General features: G+C 44.2%; 1 protein-coding gene across 1 annotated transcript in view; it reads right to left on the reverse strand.

Moving 5' to 3' along the window:
- The window catches only part of TOX3 (TOX high mobility group box family member 3), a 103,004-nt gene extending 85,500 nt beyond the window's left edge, over window positions 1-17,504 (reverse strand). The window contains exons 1-3 of the mRNA XM_014942110.1: window positions 17,372-17,504; window positions 7,403-7,583; window positions 5,777-5,904 (exon numbers count right to left, since the gene is read on the reverse strand). Coding sequence (XP_014797596.1) covers window positions 5,777-5,904; window positions 7,403-7,583; window positions 17,372-17,389 — 327 coding nt within the window. The 5' untranslated portion in view covers window positions 17,390-17,504. The remainder of the gene's footprint in view (window positions 1-5,776; window positions 5,905-7,402; window positions 7,584-17,371) is intronic.
- Window positions 17,505-18,127: the final 623 nt, after the last annotated feature.

Consider the following 18,127-nt stretch of genomic DNA (forward strand, 5'->3'; position numbering starts at 1 on the left):
CAGGCCCTCCGGTGGCCGTCCGCTCTCCGGGAAGGTTCTAGGTGAGTAACTTTCACCGCTTCCACCAGTTTTCTTTTTTTTATTTTTTTTTTTTTAATCTTTATGATGCGCTTCGCGGGTCGGTGGGAGAAGAAAAGGAGGCGTTTTTAAGGTACTGTCAAAGAACGGGACTTCAAAACACAGGAGGAAACCTTCCTGAGCTCTCAAAGCCCCCGGCTGCTGCTGCCAAGCAAGCGATGCCCCGACGCTCCAGGTGTGTTCAGCCCGTCACACCTGGAGCCTTCCTCCCCCCAAAATCTCCCTCCAGAACTTTTGGAAGAAAAGCTAAGGCAGGACAAAAGGGCATTTAACCCCATGACTTGTGCCCTGCAGCCAAGGGGTGAGGAAGAAGGTGGTTGACCCTTGGCAGGGAGAATCACCCTTCAGGCGCAGGGCTGAGTCCTGTTCTGCTCTAACACCAACCGGAAATACACCCCAATAGTGTTAAGTTTACTCCATTTGGCTGCAAAATAGCAGTGACAACGCAAGTACCCAAGGTTTAGCTGCCCACCACCATCAAGATCTCCTCTAAAGGGTTGTGGCTGCCGAGGAGAGGCATCCTGGGCCTCTCCTGCGGAAATACACCCCAATAGTGTTAAGTTTACTCCATTTGGCTGCAAAATAGCAGTGACAACGCAAGTACCCAAGGTTTAGCTGCCCACCACCATCAAGATCTCCTCTAAAGGGTTGTGGCTGCCGAGGAGAGGCATCCTGGGCCTCTCCCGTGGTGCCAATTCTGGCCAAAACCTGCACCTCAGGGGGCTTTAACACCTCACACTTCACATCCAGGCACAGTTTTGCACTGCTTAGATTGAGAGCAAAGTGTAAACCAGCTACAACGTGTAGGAAGGGAACGTCTTCCCAACTCCATTCCTAGAAATCTTACTTTCAATATTTACGGTGGAACAAGCAGGTCCCGCTGGCGCAGAGACACCGGATCACCCGTACCCAGGGTACTGATCCTGAAGCATCACAGCTTGAAGCAAAGAAAGTGATGTTTTGCACTAAGAGCAGAATTAAACATAGCACAGATATATACTGCTATTTATACGGAGTGTTTAGAATTTAACTTTCTAGAAAAAGCTGATCCTGAAGCATCACAGCTCGAAGCAAAGAAAGTGATGTTTTGCACAAAGAGCAGAATTAAACATAACACAGATATACACTGGTATTTATATGGAGTGTTTAGAATTTAACTTTCTAGAAAAAAGGTATAAGAACGGGTAAATGCCTCGGTAGAAAAGAAAACAGGCATATTCTGTCAAATACTTAATCCCATTTCATATTCATTGTGTCAACCATATTGGTAGAAAACAGGCATATTCTGTCAAATACTTAATCCCATTTCATATTCATTGTGTCAACCATTTTTAACCAAAGGGGAAAAACGGCAAAATCTACTCTGTTGCTGGAAGGGAAATGGTTGAGGAACGTACAGCGTGGAGTGTTCACACAAGCACACCCCATACCCGTGGCAAGAATCATTTATGCTCCCGAGAGAAACAAATCGTTCAGAAATAAGACAATATTGAATCTGTCTCAGAACGCAACGTCACATGACAGCGTTCCTCCAAAGCAGTGATGGACACGTGGTAGCATATACTCACAGCAAACTCATTTCAGCTGAGGTTAATAAAGTAATGCCTGCATCATTTCATTCACTTGGTGACAAACATTTCTGTAACCCCAAGTGTAAAAGTTAGACTGAGTAGGTTGTCAGGTACAGGAACAGATCATCAGCACCAAGTTCTGAGGTGCTCTGCTGTGTAAATACAGGATCAGAGAATGCTATGGGTTTGGAAGGGACCTCTAGAGATCATCTAGTCCAACCCCCTGCCAAAGCAGGTCCACCCAGAGCAGGTTGCACAGGAACGTGTCCAGATGGGTTTGGAACGTCTCCAGTGACAGACTCCACCACCTCTCTGGGCAGCCTCTTCTAGGGCTCTGCCACCCTCAAAGTGAAGAAGTTCCTCCTCATGTTTAGATGGGACTTCTTATGTCCAACTTTGTGCCCGTTACCTCTTGTCCTGTCCCTGGGCACCATTGAAAAAAGACTGGCCCCATCCTCCTGACACCCACCCTTTAAGTATTTATAGGTGTTGATCAGATCCCCCCTCAGCCTTCTCTTCTCCAGACTAAAAAGACTCAAGTCCCTCAGCCTTTACTCATTAAGAGAGATGTTCTAGGCCCCTAATCATGTCCCCTCTCCAGCAGTTCCCTGTCCTTCTGGAACTGGGGAGCCCAGAACTGGACCCAGTGCTCCAGATGGGGCCTCCCCAGGGCAGAGCAGAGGGGCAGGATGACCTCCCTTGACCTGCTGGTCACACTCTTCCTGATGCCCCCCAGGATGCCATTGGCCTTCTTGACCACAAGGGCACATTGCTGGCTCGTGGCACCCTGTTGTCCACCAGGACTCCCATGTCATGGAAATACGGGTATTTCCAGACTGCCTTGCTCTGGTTCTCTGCACTTTTCCATTGAATTCAGAGGGAAAAGGCAAATGATTCCAAATGGAGGATTTGGTCCCACTGTCATATCAAAAGGAGCCTCCGAAAGGCCGCAGACCTTTGCGGGTTGTGGCTTCTGGGCAGTGTGTGGCCTACCAAGGGCCTTGCCTGCTGCAGGGTTCCTGCCTGGGCTGGCGAGGGGCTCCCTGAGAGGGCACACACCCCAGGCTGGCCAGCCCACCTCCCCTCTCCTCTCCTGTCCCACCACCTTGGGAGCAGGCTCTGCTCCAGCCAGGAACACAATGCTGTGGAGCAGGTGGTGGCAGGCAGGAAGAACACGAGGTGCTGTGGTGGGCAGGCACCTACCTCCTCTGGGTTAAACAGAGTAAGTAAGAATGAAAAAAAAAAAAAAAAAAAAAAAAAATTTCCAACCAGAAAAAACATCAGCCTTCTCTTCTCCAGACTAAAAAGACTCAAGTCCCTCAGCCTTTACTCATTAAGAGAGATGTTCTAGGCCCCTAATCATGTCCCCTCTCCAGCAGTTCCCTGTCCTTCTGGAACTGGGGAGCCCAGAACTGGACCCAGTGCTCCAGATGGGGCCTCCCCAGGGCAGAGCAGAGGGGCAGGATGACCTCCCTTGACCTGCTGGTCACACTCTTCCTGATGCCCCCCAGGATGCCATTGGCCTTCTTGACCACAAGGGCACATTGCTGGCTCGTGGCACCCTGTTGTCCACCAGGACTCCCATGTCATGGAAATACGGGTATTTCCAGACTGCCTTGCTCTGGTTCTCTGCACTTTAAATGAAACCTGGAAGCACGTTCCCATTGAATTCAGAGGGAAAAGGCAAATGATTCCAAATGGAGGATTTGGTCCCACTGTCATATCAAAAGGAGCCTCCGAAAGGCCGCAGACCTTTGTGGGATGTGGCTTCTGGGCATTGTGTGGCCTACCAAGGGCTTTGCCTGCTGCATGGCTCCTGCCTGGGCTGGCGAGGGGCTCCCCGAGAGGGTGCACACCCCAGGCTGGCCAGCCCACCTCCCCTGTCGAGGATCTGGTCCCACTGTCATATCGAAAGGAGCCTCCGAAAGGCCGCAGACCTTTGTGGGATGTGGCTTCTGGGCATTGTGTGGCCTACCAAGGGCTTTGCCTGCTGCATGGCTCCTGCCTGGGCTGGCGAGGGGCTCCCCGAGAGGGTGCACACCCCAGGCTGGCCAGCCCACCTCCCCTCTCCTCTCCTGTCCCACCACCTTGGGAGCAGGCTCTGCTCCAGCCAGGAACACAACGCTGTGGAGCAGGTGGTGGCAGGCAGGAAGAACACGAGGTGCTGTGGTGGGCAGGCACCTACCTCCTCTGGGTTAAACAGAGTAAGTAAGAATGAAAAAAAAAAAAAAAAAAAAATAGAAATTTCCAGCTAGGCAAAACGCTTTTTCCCCAAAATATTATTTAGTTAAAAGTTTTGAAATACTGTCTATATATACAATTATGAAATAAGATTATAGAAATTTGTTGATATTTCCAACCAAAAAGATTCCAGTTCCTGACTATAATCTAGCTCTGGCACCTCTACCGAGTGCCCAAATTAAGTCTTTTGCAGAACTAGTAAGACTGCAGTGAAATTAATGAGTCATTTAAAGAAAAACAGAAGAGAAAGTGGGACATATATGCTAATTTCTTTTTCTTTTTAAACAAAATATTAGGTTTTTTGTGATACTGTGCCAGAGAGAATTTTACAAACTAAAACACAGGCAAGTGTGTGTTTTCCTTTCTCAATGCCTCTGCAATGTAGTTTATTAAATAAGCAAACCTGAGTAATCTCTGCTGCACTTTAAATCCATATACATGACGTCAAATCTGTTTGTTAGTGACAATGTACTTATTTCAGGAGTACATTAAAGATGGAATATGAGCCAAAGTATTTATATCTTTCTGTACTTATCCCTTGAAAGGAATCCAACAATTTTTTCTCTAAAGCTATTTCTCTTTAAGGTCCTTCCGTAAAACTATGGCTTTGGAATAATTATTTCTTTTTCTTTCAGAGCAGGGGGAAGTATCAGGTATTTGCAATTTTGAGTAAGTATTCCCTTCTTTTTTGCTGGTTTAGTAAAGTAAGCATCTGCCTACAGTAAGTGGAGTACTCTGGTAGCTTCCCTGGTCCTGGGTAGCCTTGATTTCGAAGAAACTTTTTGAAAAGCTCTGTTCCATAAAGATCTGAATGTGTGCCTTTTGATGCCAACAATTATGATTCAGGCAGTAACACACAAACTGTGACTTTGTTCCCTCTTCAGCTATACTTTCTTCTGACTCATCACCACAATTCAATTTTAAAAGCCATTAAGAACACTCAGACTGCTTTTCTGAGGTAAGAGCAGAAATTGCATTGGAGTGAATCAGTCGTACACGAGGTTGAAAGTGTGCGTGCACAGATGCTCACTGCTGCCCAGAACCCTTCCACCTTGCACACCCAAGCCTTGCACAAGCACCGCAACACAACCCTCCCCTGTCTCTGGCACCACAGTCCCCCTTCCTTCACTGGGGAAAACAACAAACACAAGAGGGGGCAGGAAAATGAGGAATAAAGGAAGAAGGAGTGGAATGAACCAAGGCTGGACCGAGACTCTTCGCTTCAGTTTCGCAGTACAGAGTCAATATTAAAATAGACCTGACACAATCATTTTCCCAGTGCAAGGTCCATGTCTATCAGCTCCTGGGAGGATCAAGAGGGGATGGGAGAACACAACATCCTCGATGTCACCTGATAAGGAACAGTGTCTTAGCCCCTTCCCCCCAGAGCACGTGCGGAAGATAAAGGGGCACAAAACAAAAAGGATGGGATACAGGAGGAGAAAAGGAAGACAGAGCACCAACCAGGTCTGGTTTAGAAAATAATCTAAAGCCTCCTAGGATCAATAGGAAGTCCCTTTAATTGATTGCAATGGGCTTTGAATTAGACCTATATTCCACTTATCAAGTACAGCTGCTGAGAATCGATAATATTTTGACTTACCTCTCAAAGCAACAACTACACTGGTAACTTTGGACTAAGAAAAAGTACAATTAACAGCATATTAATGCATTAGAGTTTATCTCACTGAAGTCCCCTTCTCATCAGATTGTAGAGTCAGCTGGCATTTGCAAGTGATCATGCAGGCATGAATATCCTATTTAAATGAGGCACTAAAGAACAAACTTTTGTTCTTAGCATTAATTCAGATCAAATATTCATTGATATATACGTTTCTCAGCAAGTGTCTCAAGCAGGGATCAATAAACACTTATTAGTCACTGACCATGTTTCCTGCAGTAAAGGAGGGAATGTCAGCCAGCAGATGGGAGCAGCCAAATAATTGGGGGAGCTGGAGTGTAGTGCTTGTCTGCCAGATGATCATTTGCCTTCTCTTTGTCTCAGTTGCTGCATCTAGAAAACCATAGATCAAAGGATATATATATTTTTTAAAAGTATCTTTAATAGTCATTCCTTAAAAGTACAACTCATTATTTCAAAATACAAGTATGGAGTGTTGCAGGGAAAAAAAAAAAAAAAACCCACAACTGAGAGTTCTTGGTTTGTGAAAATTCTGTTTCTTTCAGACCCAAGTCAGGAAATGCATTACTTTTTGAAACTAGGAAAGAGAAAATTATTAAAGTTTTCAAACACTTACATGTGCCTGCTTTGATGTTTCTGTGGATTGCTGAAGTCTCTTATCTTACCTGAAGTATTTTACCACCTCGACTCACATATGACAATTATAACCACATTCTAGCAGAAAAACAAGTATTTGGGTTGTCTACAGAGCAGAGACAACTGCTAGCACTGTTGCACTATGTTATAGCAAAAAGGTTTCTGCTGCTTTAAAGAAAGTATTCCACAACCCTCCAAAATAACCTGTGTGTAATGGACAATATAGGATTACTTTTTGGCAGAGCGCGTATCCTGTTGCTATTGACTGCAGTGTTACAGTATCCTGACACACTAGTATACAGTTATTGTGAGATAAAGACCACGTTGAAAAACAAACTGATTGCGGTACTGAAAACAGAAAAGGAACTGTCCAGTAACAGAAAAATTAACTTCTCTAAGAGAACAATGACTGGAACAGTGTAGTTTCTAGATTAGCATTAAAGAATTAAAAGCTTTAACTGAAACTAAGGAACTATTGCAATCTATTCCTTTCTTCCAGGGATGCCATTTTAAAACAAGACAGGAAAACTTGGTTAGAAATGGATCTTCGTTTATATATAATAACGTAGATAGACATATATATGTAGCATTTATATCATCTGTTGATATAAAGCCGTGGAAGTTGTGTGGTATGGTTCTGTTCGATTCTTTGTTTTTCCCCTCTGGCCCTCTCCACATTCATACATTTTATGAATTTAAACTAAAAGAGTTATTAAAAGAGGGGAGGGGAAAGCTGTTGGCATCTGCTTTTTAAAGGGAGTTTACAAGGACAATGTCTACAGAAGAAAAACATGCTCACTGTGAGCAATCCAAATTCTTTACATTTCTGTATTAGTCTAGAGGAATGTCAGGCAGAAACTTCCATTTTACAGTAGAATTAAATCTAATTACTGAAAGAATTATTTTAATGAAACGTATCTGAAAAGTCTTAGTGAGATTTGGTGAAGAGTATTTCCAGGTGAGAAAGGTTACATTTAATCCTTTTATCTGCACCAGATTCACTCACACATGTTTTTCAGTTCTAATTTCACCCCGTGTTCTCTAAGGTAATTATTTGAAATATACAGCACATAGCCATACGACCTCTGATGTATTTCAGGTGCACGCATTTCATTATAAAGCACCTAAATAAGGATGTGGCAGTGCTCCTGGAGTGATCAAGAAAAATTCTTTCTGTGGTTTTGTGGGTTTAATGGAATAATACTGTATTTCCCCAAAGAGAGGGCACACTTACCCTTGAGAGCCTGTGTGGAACCCTGGGGAGGTGGGAGCAGCAGTGCCTTGGCTGTCCCCAGAAGCCATGGAAGTGGCCGTAGATACTCTTCACAACCACAGTGCACATCTTTTGTTGGTGGATGTGGAAGAGATGGGCCTTTGGTCATCACTTGGAAGCCACTGGAGCGCTTGATGGGACACTGCCAAAATTTAAGGTAAAAAGCCATGTATGTTTTTACACTCATTCCTTAAAAATAAAAATTGGTATCTAAGAATGATGGCTTTTCTCATGTCCCTTTTAAATGGCACAAAGCCTTATTATGATATTAACATCACCTTCTTACCAGCACAGGTTATAAAACAAAATAATTAGTGACCAATGCTAGAGAATATGCGAAGATATAAAAAAATTATCCCCATTTGATACAACTGTAGCCATACATCTTTATTTGGATAGATCAGGTCCATACAGTAACGGGGAGTAGTCTTCCAAAGGACTCATTAGTTTTCCTTTAGGTCTCCTAATTAATGATGTAGTCTTCTGAGAGAATATTAATAACTCCGGTATTAATAGCAGCATAATTCTAGCTGAGAATTAAAAAAATAAAGCACTTTTTTATAACTACTTGTGCAATAGAGTTTAGGATTTAGTAACAGACACACATATAAATTCATCAGATTAAAAATTAACAAACAGATTTCTAGAGGCGTGATCTAGGGACCACAGTAACATCTCCAAAACGAGCTGCTGTACTTTCATTCAGGAGACTTAATGTTCGGTTTATGGAGTGGAGCTCTCTTCTTTGATGCTTCAACAGGATGGTTTTTCAACATTGAAAAGCTGAAGACAGATTTCATCCAGTTCTCTAGACTATTTCCCCAAGCTCATAAACAGTATGTGCCAAGCTGTTCTTAAAGAATCAGCCCTCATTTCCATGAATGGCTAATATTTAATAAAACATCTGATCACAAAAGCAAATCTGAAAAATCAGTACTAAAATAACACTCCGACTTGCTACTAAATGCAATGTTCTTTGATCTAAGTCCATTTCAACTCCATTTATTCCAGGGTTCTACAGCAGTCAAAATAATCAATGCAGAATTTTCCGTGTGATTTACACATTGCTTTTTAAAATGAATTGACTGAAACAAAAAATGCTTATTTCTGCTGCCTGGCTTGTTTTCTAAAACATATTCTCTTTCTTTTAAAGTGAGAGAACGACCTCTGCTTCAGGAACAATTTTCTGAGACAGTGTGTTTATCAAATGGCTTCTCTGCTTTCATGAAAACAATTTATTTTCACTGAACTCTTCAAGATAAGCATTGAAGTCAGGAAGAATGTACAATGACATTTATAATTACATTCAAGAAACAAATATTTTCCTACAGAAAGGTTTTGGATTTTTATCTTTTTTTAGAGATACAAAATATTTTCTTCCCTCCAACATACCATTTAAAGTTATTTTCTCCCTGAAATTACAAAGTGTATTTTCATATGCATGGAAAAAAGAAGCCCAGGACAGTAATCTTCTCATAGAAAGGCTACAGTATGCATCCTAAACAATGCAAGCTGTAGCATAATCCTTACAACCAAATTGCCTTCCCTGCCCCACTCTTAGGAAATAATCTGCAGACAAATGACGGGGGAGCAGGGGGATTCGTGACCTTGCAGAGCCTCCTCCAAATGCCCCCCATATGCCCAATCTTAGAAAATGGACAAAACAATCGTCCCTTGGAATGGCACGTCCATCTCTCCAGCTTTCCTCCCACATTTTCCCCTTGCTCAGAGACAGTTTCTTAAGCCCCCGAGCTCTCCACGGAGCCTGTGGACATAGGGGACGGTGCCTCCCATTCTTTGGGGAATAGAGGATCTTGCTAAAAAACCTCCCTCTCTTTTCCCCTTATGGATCCAGCCCCGGACCCGTTCCCAACTCACAACAAAAACTCAGTCATGCCAGACAAGGACTGCTCCCTGCTATATTCTGAACTGCCCCAAAAATCAAGGTAGTCCGTAACGTATCTCATCTCTCGGAACAAAGCAGCCACAGATTTAGCCATACAGTGCCTGTATTTTCAAATGCAAATTCACTACCTACCTATGCAAAAGCTGCCCATGAATATATTTAGGAGTTCCGTTTGGGCTGCCTAGAAACGTGGGTCTTACCGGATTAAAAAGACATATTACAATCACTCCAATGAATGCCCTTTAATTTGTGGGAATTCGTTTTAGAATTAAAAATTTAAGATCTGGTTTATTCCTTGTCAGTCAAACATCCTAGCTTTTCATTATGCCATTTTTTCAGTGCATGGAGGTAGTTCTCATCATAAAGATTCTCTGATAAAGTTCTCCTCCAGAGATACACTCTTTGTAGGCTCAGCTCGTGAAGAAATACCATTCATTTGTAATACTCATCGGAGAAGTAGAGAAAAGAAAAAAAAAAAATCGAAAGCAGCTGAAAAGAGATTGTATTTCACTAATATACACCAAGGCTTTATTTAAAATATACAATGTTAAATTTGATCAAATATCAACCCACCATTCAGAGTGAAATAATCTCTTTTAATTTGCATGTATCTGTGTGTGCCAAAGAGAAGCGTGTTTGCTTTCAAGCAGGTGCACATCCTGCTATGACTAAATCTCTAACTCATCAAATTGCTTTACCAGGGTGGGACATGCCCTTTTTCTGGAACAGCTTCAAGCATTTTCCCCAGCATTTCAGCCACCTGTTTACTGAGTTCATACTCCAAAGGAGATGCATGCAATTAGAAACAAGGAAATGAAAATAAATGACCTTGTTTGTTATAAATAACAAAGAGACTCAGCAAAATTAATGCAGTGAAGCCTGACCTTCTGACCTGAAAGAAAGAATCACCTCATTCCTTTGTAGCGGGCTCACAATGCTCCAGCACCAGGCATTGTTATGCAGCTCTGCCTCTTTTGATGGATCTTAAAGGAGTATATTCTAAATATTAAATGTTTTACAAGTTAGATTAGGAAATTTGCATGAAAAAGCACGTTGAAACAAAGTCAAGAGAGCAATGATAAAAATTATCATTGCTTTATTGAAAGAGCACAGGTAAGCCGTGTGTATATTAGTTCACTATACTAGGGTTTTTCAACAGAAAAAAAAAATAATATGGAATTCCAGGTACTAAGAAGCCACAGAATGTCTCTGGTGTTTGGTGAATTGATGAGGGAGAAAGTTTTTAATTACCCAACTCCAGGAAAAGGAAACATTTTTCTGTTGTAAATTGTTTGTGCTATGATGATCTGACTTTTGAGAAAAAAAAAACAAACCAGTGAACTTCCAAAACTACTGCCAAAAATATACTTTTTTTTTTTCATTATCCTTTAATTAGGCAAGCGGAAATGCCTTCTTTTGTAAGAAGTCTACTCAATAACGTTTCTATGGGTTACATTTTCACTTTTGAATGATTCACGTCATTGTGGAGCTGTGTCCAGCTGCAACGGGGGGCAAGGTGTTGGCAATCTGTGTTGGGCTGCCTGTCTTTGGAGGTAATGAGGACACACAGTTGTTTTTACAGCAGATCTCACAAAAAGAGCGGTGTGTTAATTACAGCGCCGGTTCCCACCTTGTCACTCTCCAAAACAAGTCTGTTGCTAATGAAGCAGCTCGGAACCGTTGCAGAAATGAAAGGAGAACACGTTCGTGTCTCACTGAAAGCAGCTCCTACAACAGGTAGTGCTCGACAAGGATTTCTCCAAAACTTCACTTGGATTTGTGGTGGGTTTTTTCCCCTTCCCTTCTCTCCCTTTCAATGACATCAGTCCCGCTGCTGAGGTAACTGCAAGGCCCTTCACGCCCATGAGTTTCTCTTGGGCAGAGAGTGAATTGATGGGACCCTGGGGACAGCTCTACCTGTGGTGCCCACAGGGTGGAGAGCACATCTTCTGTGACACCAAGGGCCACTGAAGCCATGGGGCAGTGGAGGGAAGGCAGGCAAAACAGTCACGGAGAGTTACCATGAAGTCAGTCTTTTGCACAGGAGGCACTGGGGCTGGGCCAGCAAGAGGAACATGTCTGTGCAGAGCCTGTACCACACCACACATAGAATCATAGAGTTGTCTGGGTTGGATTATCTGGGTTTCAGATCATCTAGTCCAACCATCAACCTAACTCTGATAAAAACCATCACTAAACCATGGCTCTAAGCACTATGTCAACCTGTCTTTTTAAAACCTCCATGGATGGTGCCTCAATCACTTCCCTGGGCAGCCCATTCCAAGGCTTCATAACCATTTCTGTGTAAACATTTTTTCTAATATCCAACCCAAACCTCCCCTGGTGCAGCTTGAGGCCATTTCCTCTTGTCCTATCACCTGTGACTTGGGAGAAGTCACTGACCCCCACCTCTCTACCACCTCCTTTCAGGTAGTCGTAGAGAGCAAGAAGGTCTCCCCTCAGCCTCCTTTTCTCCAGGCTCAACACCCCCAGCTCCCTCAGCCTCTCCTCATATGACTTATTCTCCAGGTCTGTAGAGGTCCATGGAGGACCTGTGACCGATGCAGTGCTTTGGGGATCAGGAGCATGAGGGGGCAGCAGCTCTTTCCATCCCCAGCCTCTCACTCATCCTTCCACCTTCTGTACACGACAGAGCAGCTCCACCCCATAAGGACTCAGCACGACTCGCTCCTGCTCCCATACTTTTGCAGTAAAAGGAAATTATTCTGCTAGAATAATTTCCAGCAGAAAAAAAAGTTGACAAACATAACCTTCTGATCTGTTCATGAAATCTCACAAACAGCTTATGTTTTTTCCAAAGGTATATACCGTTAAAAACCAAACAGCCCACGTGGCTGAAGGCAGGGATATGCTAAAGTGTTTGATTGAATCAGAACCTTTAAGAGTCTCATCTTCTCAATAAATCTGCATTTGTTCACACCGACTGAAACCAGACCACTCACGTTTCTAAGTTCTGATCTGTGGGGCTCTCTATGACAAGCCACACTTGAGGAAGACAGACACAAGGAACAGCCTTCTGAGAGCTGAGCCCAACCAGAAGAAATTCTGCTGTTGTGGAGAACGAAGTCACGATCTCTGGTCCTACTCTGGGGCTCCACACACCATGTGTGGGCCAGCAAGGACTGGGGTTGGAGAGGGGCTGTGGCTCTGGCCTGAGCCACCACAGCATGATACGCAAGGGCTAGAACAGGGACAGCAAAGATGGGGATCCATTAATGTGTCTCATGCCCCAACCATGAGACCTTGGTGGCCTATAAATTGTGAATACTTATGTGAGTCTCTGTTGTGAAATTCCTGGATTGGGTTTCTTTTGTTGGCTTTTACTGGCTTCAGCAGTCAGCACGTATAGTTCCTCTTCTTTATGATGGATAAGTGGAAATAATTGATCGTCTTCTGCAAAATCTCATTTTTATCCATTCAGAATAAATTCTAGATGAATATTCTCCAACCAGTAACTCTAAAATTCACGTGTTTAATATTTGTCCTGAAACTCACTCATTGAAGGATTTGTGGTAATTCAGCTTAAAAAGCGTATCATTCCAGGAAGAGCAAATTCAGGGCTCTCAGGAAAAGTCTATTAGCCCCCCCACATCTGCATTATTACAACCCCAATATACAATGACTTAAATGGGGAAAAGAATATTGCAAATATTCTATTGGTATATATTCATTCAAGGCAAATTTCCCAGACACCTGTGAGCTGACGGAACAACCAGTGAGTGGAAATATTAGAAAAATTGGAATGGAAAATGTTACTTTTTTTTTTTTAATATTTTGTATTTAATTATTGGAAAACTGATGCTGAAGAAAGGCACTCAGTGCCCCTTACTAATAACACACTGAGACCCTGGCAGCTCCAAAGCTGTTACAGTAGATAGCCAGTGACTTCTGTAAACTCTTCCCCATCCATTGAGGCATCCTCCAACTCAGGTCTTTCCAGATTTTTTGCATTTTGCCGTCGTATTCCAGCCATTTCTGCCCATGGTTCCGTGGCATCTTTGTGTCCTGCCAGTCGTGTGTTGCCAGTGCCTGCACAGTGTGTCTGAAAACAATCAGAAGCCCATAAAGGGGCTGCCGAGAGCTGCATGCTGAGGAGCATCCTGGAATGCAACCCTGCCTCCAGCCACCTCCATCACAAACCCAACACTCACCTACCTACAGCCGCCAGCATAAAGCCAAAGTGCCCCTACAGGGGACCGTGTGGCCAACCGTGGGCAGATAGACCTCCTCTGGGGTTCTGCCTCCTTTGCCACGGAGCTAAACTCTGGATTCTGAGATGAGCCACACCACCTGCCCCATCCAAGGCTGTGCATCTGCTCAGCAAGCTTTGCTGGGCTTTGTTTAACACACACTGAGGTTGGGGTTATGAAAACTATACTGTCTGCTGCAGGCTAAGGAGAGCCATTGGAGTGCCCTTGATGACCACAGCACAGGACAAAAGCGATTTCCCTTGTTAGGCCATAGAGACTTCAGAGGTTAAAAGCTGTAATTTTGGTGTAACAGAATCACAGAATTGTCAGACTTGGAAGGACCCTCTAGAGATCATCTCGTCCAGCTCCCCTGCCAAAGCAGGGCTGCCCAGAGCGATCTCCAGAGAAGGGGACTCCACACCCTCCCTGGGCAGCCTGTTCCAGGGCTCTGCCACCCTCACCCCAAAGAAGTTCTTCCTCATATTTGAGTGGAACTTCCCATGTTCCAGCTTGTGCCCATTGCCCCTCATCCTGTCACTGGGAACCACTGAAACCTTGGTATTCTTTCACTGAATTTCACTGAATTTTTAGAGTTGGAAGGGACCATAGAGATCATCTAGTCCAACTCCCCTGCTGAAGCAGGATTGCCTAGAGCTTGTCAGAGCATGTTACTCAGGAGCATCCAGGCGGGTCTTGAAAATCTCCAAAGAAGGGGACTCCACCCCCTCCCTGGGCAGCCTGTTCCAGGGCTCTGTCACCCTCACTGTGAAGAAGTTTCTCCTCATATTTGAGTGGAACCTCTTATGTTCCAACTTGTGCCCGTTGCCCCTCGTCCTCTCACTGGGAACCACTGGAAAGAGTCTGGCTCCCTCCTCCTTCAACCCTCCCTTGAGATACTTGTAAGCATTAATAAGGTCTCCCCTCAGCCTTCTCTTCTCCAGACTAACGAGTCCCAGCTCTCTCAGTCTTTCTTCATAAGGGAGATGCTCCAATCTTTAGACATAAGAAGAATATTAGTCCAACTAAATAAATTTCCCTCACTAACAGAAAATGTGCATGGGCTGTTCAGAGATGTCAGCCTGCAGAACACAGCAAAACCATTCCCTGTGTCATGTGAGCAGTGTGACCTCCTGGCTCAGCAGTTCCTGCCCCTTTTGGGCAGGCCTTTGCTCCAGCATGTGGCTTATAACCAACCTTCACCTAAGACAACTGAATACGTGCAATTTTTGCCTTCTTCCAAGCTTCCCAGACTTACACTGCCTCCTTCAGCTGATCACCATTCGTTTAGAGCAATTCTTCCCATGCTACACTTCCAGCCAAGTTTACCCCAAATTGTGCAAGCACCAAAACCATGCTAAACCTGCAGTTCAAACACCTGCACCCCGTGCTTGAGCGTCCTGGCATTACATTTGTGAGATACACCTCATTGCTGGGAAGAGTGGTTTTGCTTTTCCGTAACGATAACCTGAACAGAATACTAAGAAAGGCAAAAAAATGCAGCAGTGTCACATCCAAGAATCAGTGCTAGAGATATGCAAATAAAAACAGTATTCCAAAAGGCTGGAAATGAGTAGCATCCAAAATGAGTGATCTTATAAACTGGGTTTAAAAAGCAGCAATTTTTCAGGAGCATTAGTTTACATGAATTAGATGCATAAATGGCTTTCAAGTTCAGCTGAAGTCAAGTCATTCTGGAGAGCGAATGTTGTATTTTCACTCCTTGGCTGTTTCAGCTGTTCGGGAAGGGTAGGTACCCACACTGGAACAGGAGAGCACCTAGGTGTTGCACAAGAATACAGGAGGCACGTGCTGACCAAGAAAATAGAGTCATAGAATCATAGAATGGTTTGGGTTGGAAGGGACCTCAAAGATCCAGTTCCAACCCCCCTGCCCTGGGCAGGGACACCTCCCACTAGAGCAGGTTGCTCAAGACCCCATCCAGCCTGGCCTTGAACCCCTCCAGGGATGGGGCAGCCACAGCTTCTCTGGGCAACCTGTTCCAGTGTCTCACCACCCTCATAATAAAAAATTTCTTCCTGATATCTAATCTGAATCTTTTTTCTTCCAATTTAAAACCGTTTCCCCTTGTTCTATCACTACTCTTCCTGGCAAAGAGTCATTCTCCAGCTCTTCTATAGGCACCCTTCAGGTATTGAAAGGTCGCTATAAGGTCTCCCCAGAGCCTTCTCTTCTCCAGGCTGAACAATCCCAGCTCCCTCAGCCTGTCTTCATAGGAGAGGTGCTCCATCCCTCTGATCATCTTTGTGGCCCTCTGCTGCACCTGTTCCAGCTGGTCCATGTCCTTTCTGTGTTGAGGACTCCAAAGCTGGACACAGTATTCCAGGTGGGGTCTCATGAGTGCAGAGTAGAGGGGCAGAATCACCTCCCGAGGCCTGCTAGCCACACTTCTCCTGATGCAGCCCAGGACAAAATAGTTGCGGAGAACATAATTCCTACACCCAAACTGGGGCTCACCCAAACGGAGCCCTTGCAATTAACTATTTAAGGTGCCACACGGTCAGAGTTACTGTCGCTAGCACTGGGGAAATGCTAAGAATTAACAAAAGTTTCCGTCTTCCCCTGGTTCCCATCCGAGGGGAGGGCAAGCAATACCACAAATAGTTCAGGAGGACAAAGAGTGTCACAGCCAGTGTCCCCTCTCTCAGCACAACAGCCCTTACTGGCCACGGCCCTAGGAGCTACTGCTGAACACCTCATGATTTCTCATTGAACAGCTAAACCCCACCATGCTCCAGCCTGAGCAACCACAACTCTAACCCATTCCTTCATTAAATGCTTTGCCATTCCTTGAGAATGAGAGGTGCTGTGGAAAATCACATTGTCCCATATTCCGTTGGTATTTATATTATTCCGTTGGTAAACAATATCGTATACATATTAAACTGGTTTATAGTAGTCATCTGTTCTTTTCGAGATGTGACAAGACTTGGAATGATTTGCTCTATCAGCAACCTCTGTGGTAAATTCCCTCGTGGGGAATGTGCAGGGCAGCCCTGCAGAAACACCCGTGACAATGAAGCCAGCAGAGAACTCACACATGACGGAATCCGCTGGGCTGACTGGATTTTGGGGACAGTTGGGCCTCAACAAACAATCCTTTCTTCTCGCTCTATAGAGGAGCTGCGCTGGGGCCTACTTTGGCCATTAGTCTAAGGAAGGCCTTTGTTGAACATATAGCTGCTTCTCACATTGAAAGAATAAATCACATTCTTATTCCGGGTATGTCTCCGCTGCATTCACTGATGTGAATGTTGTTCCGTGGCTGAAAAACCGGGTAAACAGCTTGCCCTGTGCTGGCTCTGTGCTGCTCTGGAGACATTACTAGCCCGGCAACCAAATTTCTAGCCAGCTTGGATGTGCCTGCAAGAGCAGCAGCCCCGGCACAGATCCGTACTGCAGAGAGGGAACACCCTCTTTTCAGGAATATATTGTTCTTCAGGCTGGATTATCTGGATATGAACCAATTTGGGACCCACTTTGCCCGAGGAGGAGGAGGAGGAGGGAGAATCCGATCTTTTCTATGAGCTTAAAGAAGCAAAACCCAGTCTAGGCATGTTTCAGGAATGGTTCTGAGTCCATAGGGTTTTTTAGGGTTATGCACACATATCTCAATTTCTCAAGCACACTCACTAGAAGCATATAGTGCATGCCCCCCCCCCCTTCAGTATTTAAAATCCACAATAATCAATGTTCCTAACTGCTTCAATATACTGCAATTCAATATTCAATCATCTTTACAATCAACATCACTCTCCACTCTTCAATTTGTTTCATCATGTAGTATTAACTTACATTTTTGCCCATCCTCATATCCTCACAGGAGAATGGAAGATCCAGGTTTTGGCAGACCGTAGGGACCTCTGCTGACAGCTTCTATACAGACGGTCATCTTTGGATGAATAGAAGTGGTCTTGCATGATACCTGAGCTTCAGTTATTCAAGATTAAGATTTCTATCTGACAGAGTGAAGCTGATGATCCATCATCACTCTGGCGGAAAGGCTCCCAGTATCCAGGCAGGACGCTACAGCCTCATCTGAGCTTCTGAGTGACCCTTAAGCATAACAACAAATACATCACGTTAGTCTGGGGCACCTACAGACAGAATTATCCATTTTGCCATTAAACAGGAGTTTGTTTGACTCTGGTAAAAAATTCACATATGTGTCCCATTTACTTCCCATTTCACTGAGCCCTTTCCACGAAGGGCTGTGCTACAGGAGAGGGCCATGGCTGCAGCATAAGGGGAGCTGCTGGTTGAACAGGGAGGCTCTTGGGGAGAACCCATCCCCAAAGGGCTCTCCTCATTTTCCCCATTTTTCTTCAGAGCTATAACAGGCAAATTCCTGTGTTGTGTTTTAGTCAATGTGTGCATTTGTGTACTTCTCTGCACAGTTATAAAATTAAATTTATTTTTCTAAGAAACAAATAACTCCTCTGATGACCCATACATCACGCAACCCCTTCTGCTATACCTGTTGCCAAAAAAGGTAAATGGTAGACGCAAAAATATATATAGTGAAATAATTTTTACTCCCTCTTTCCACAC

Source organism: Calidris pugnax, unplaced genomic scaffold, assembly GCF_001431845.1.
Source record: "Calidris pugnax isolate Ruff unplaced genomic scaffold, ASM143184v1 scaffold28, whole genome shotgun sequence".
NCBI classification, from domain to species: domain Eukaryota; kingdom Metazoa; phylum Chordata; class Aves; order Charadriiformes; family Scolopacidae; genus Calidris; species Calidris pugnax.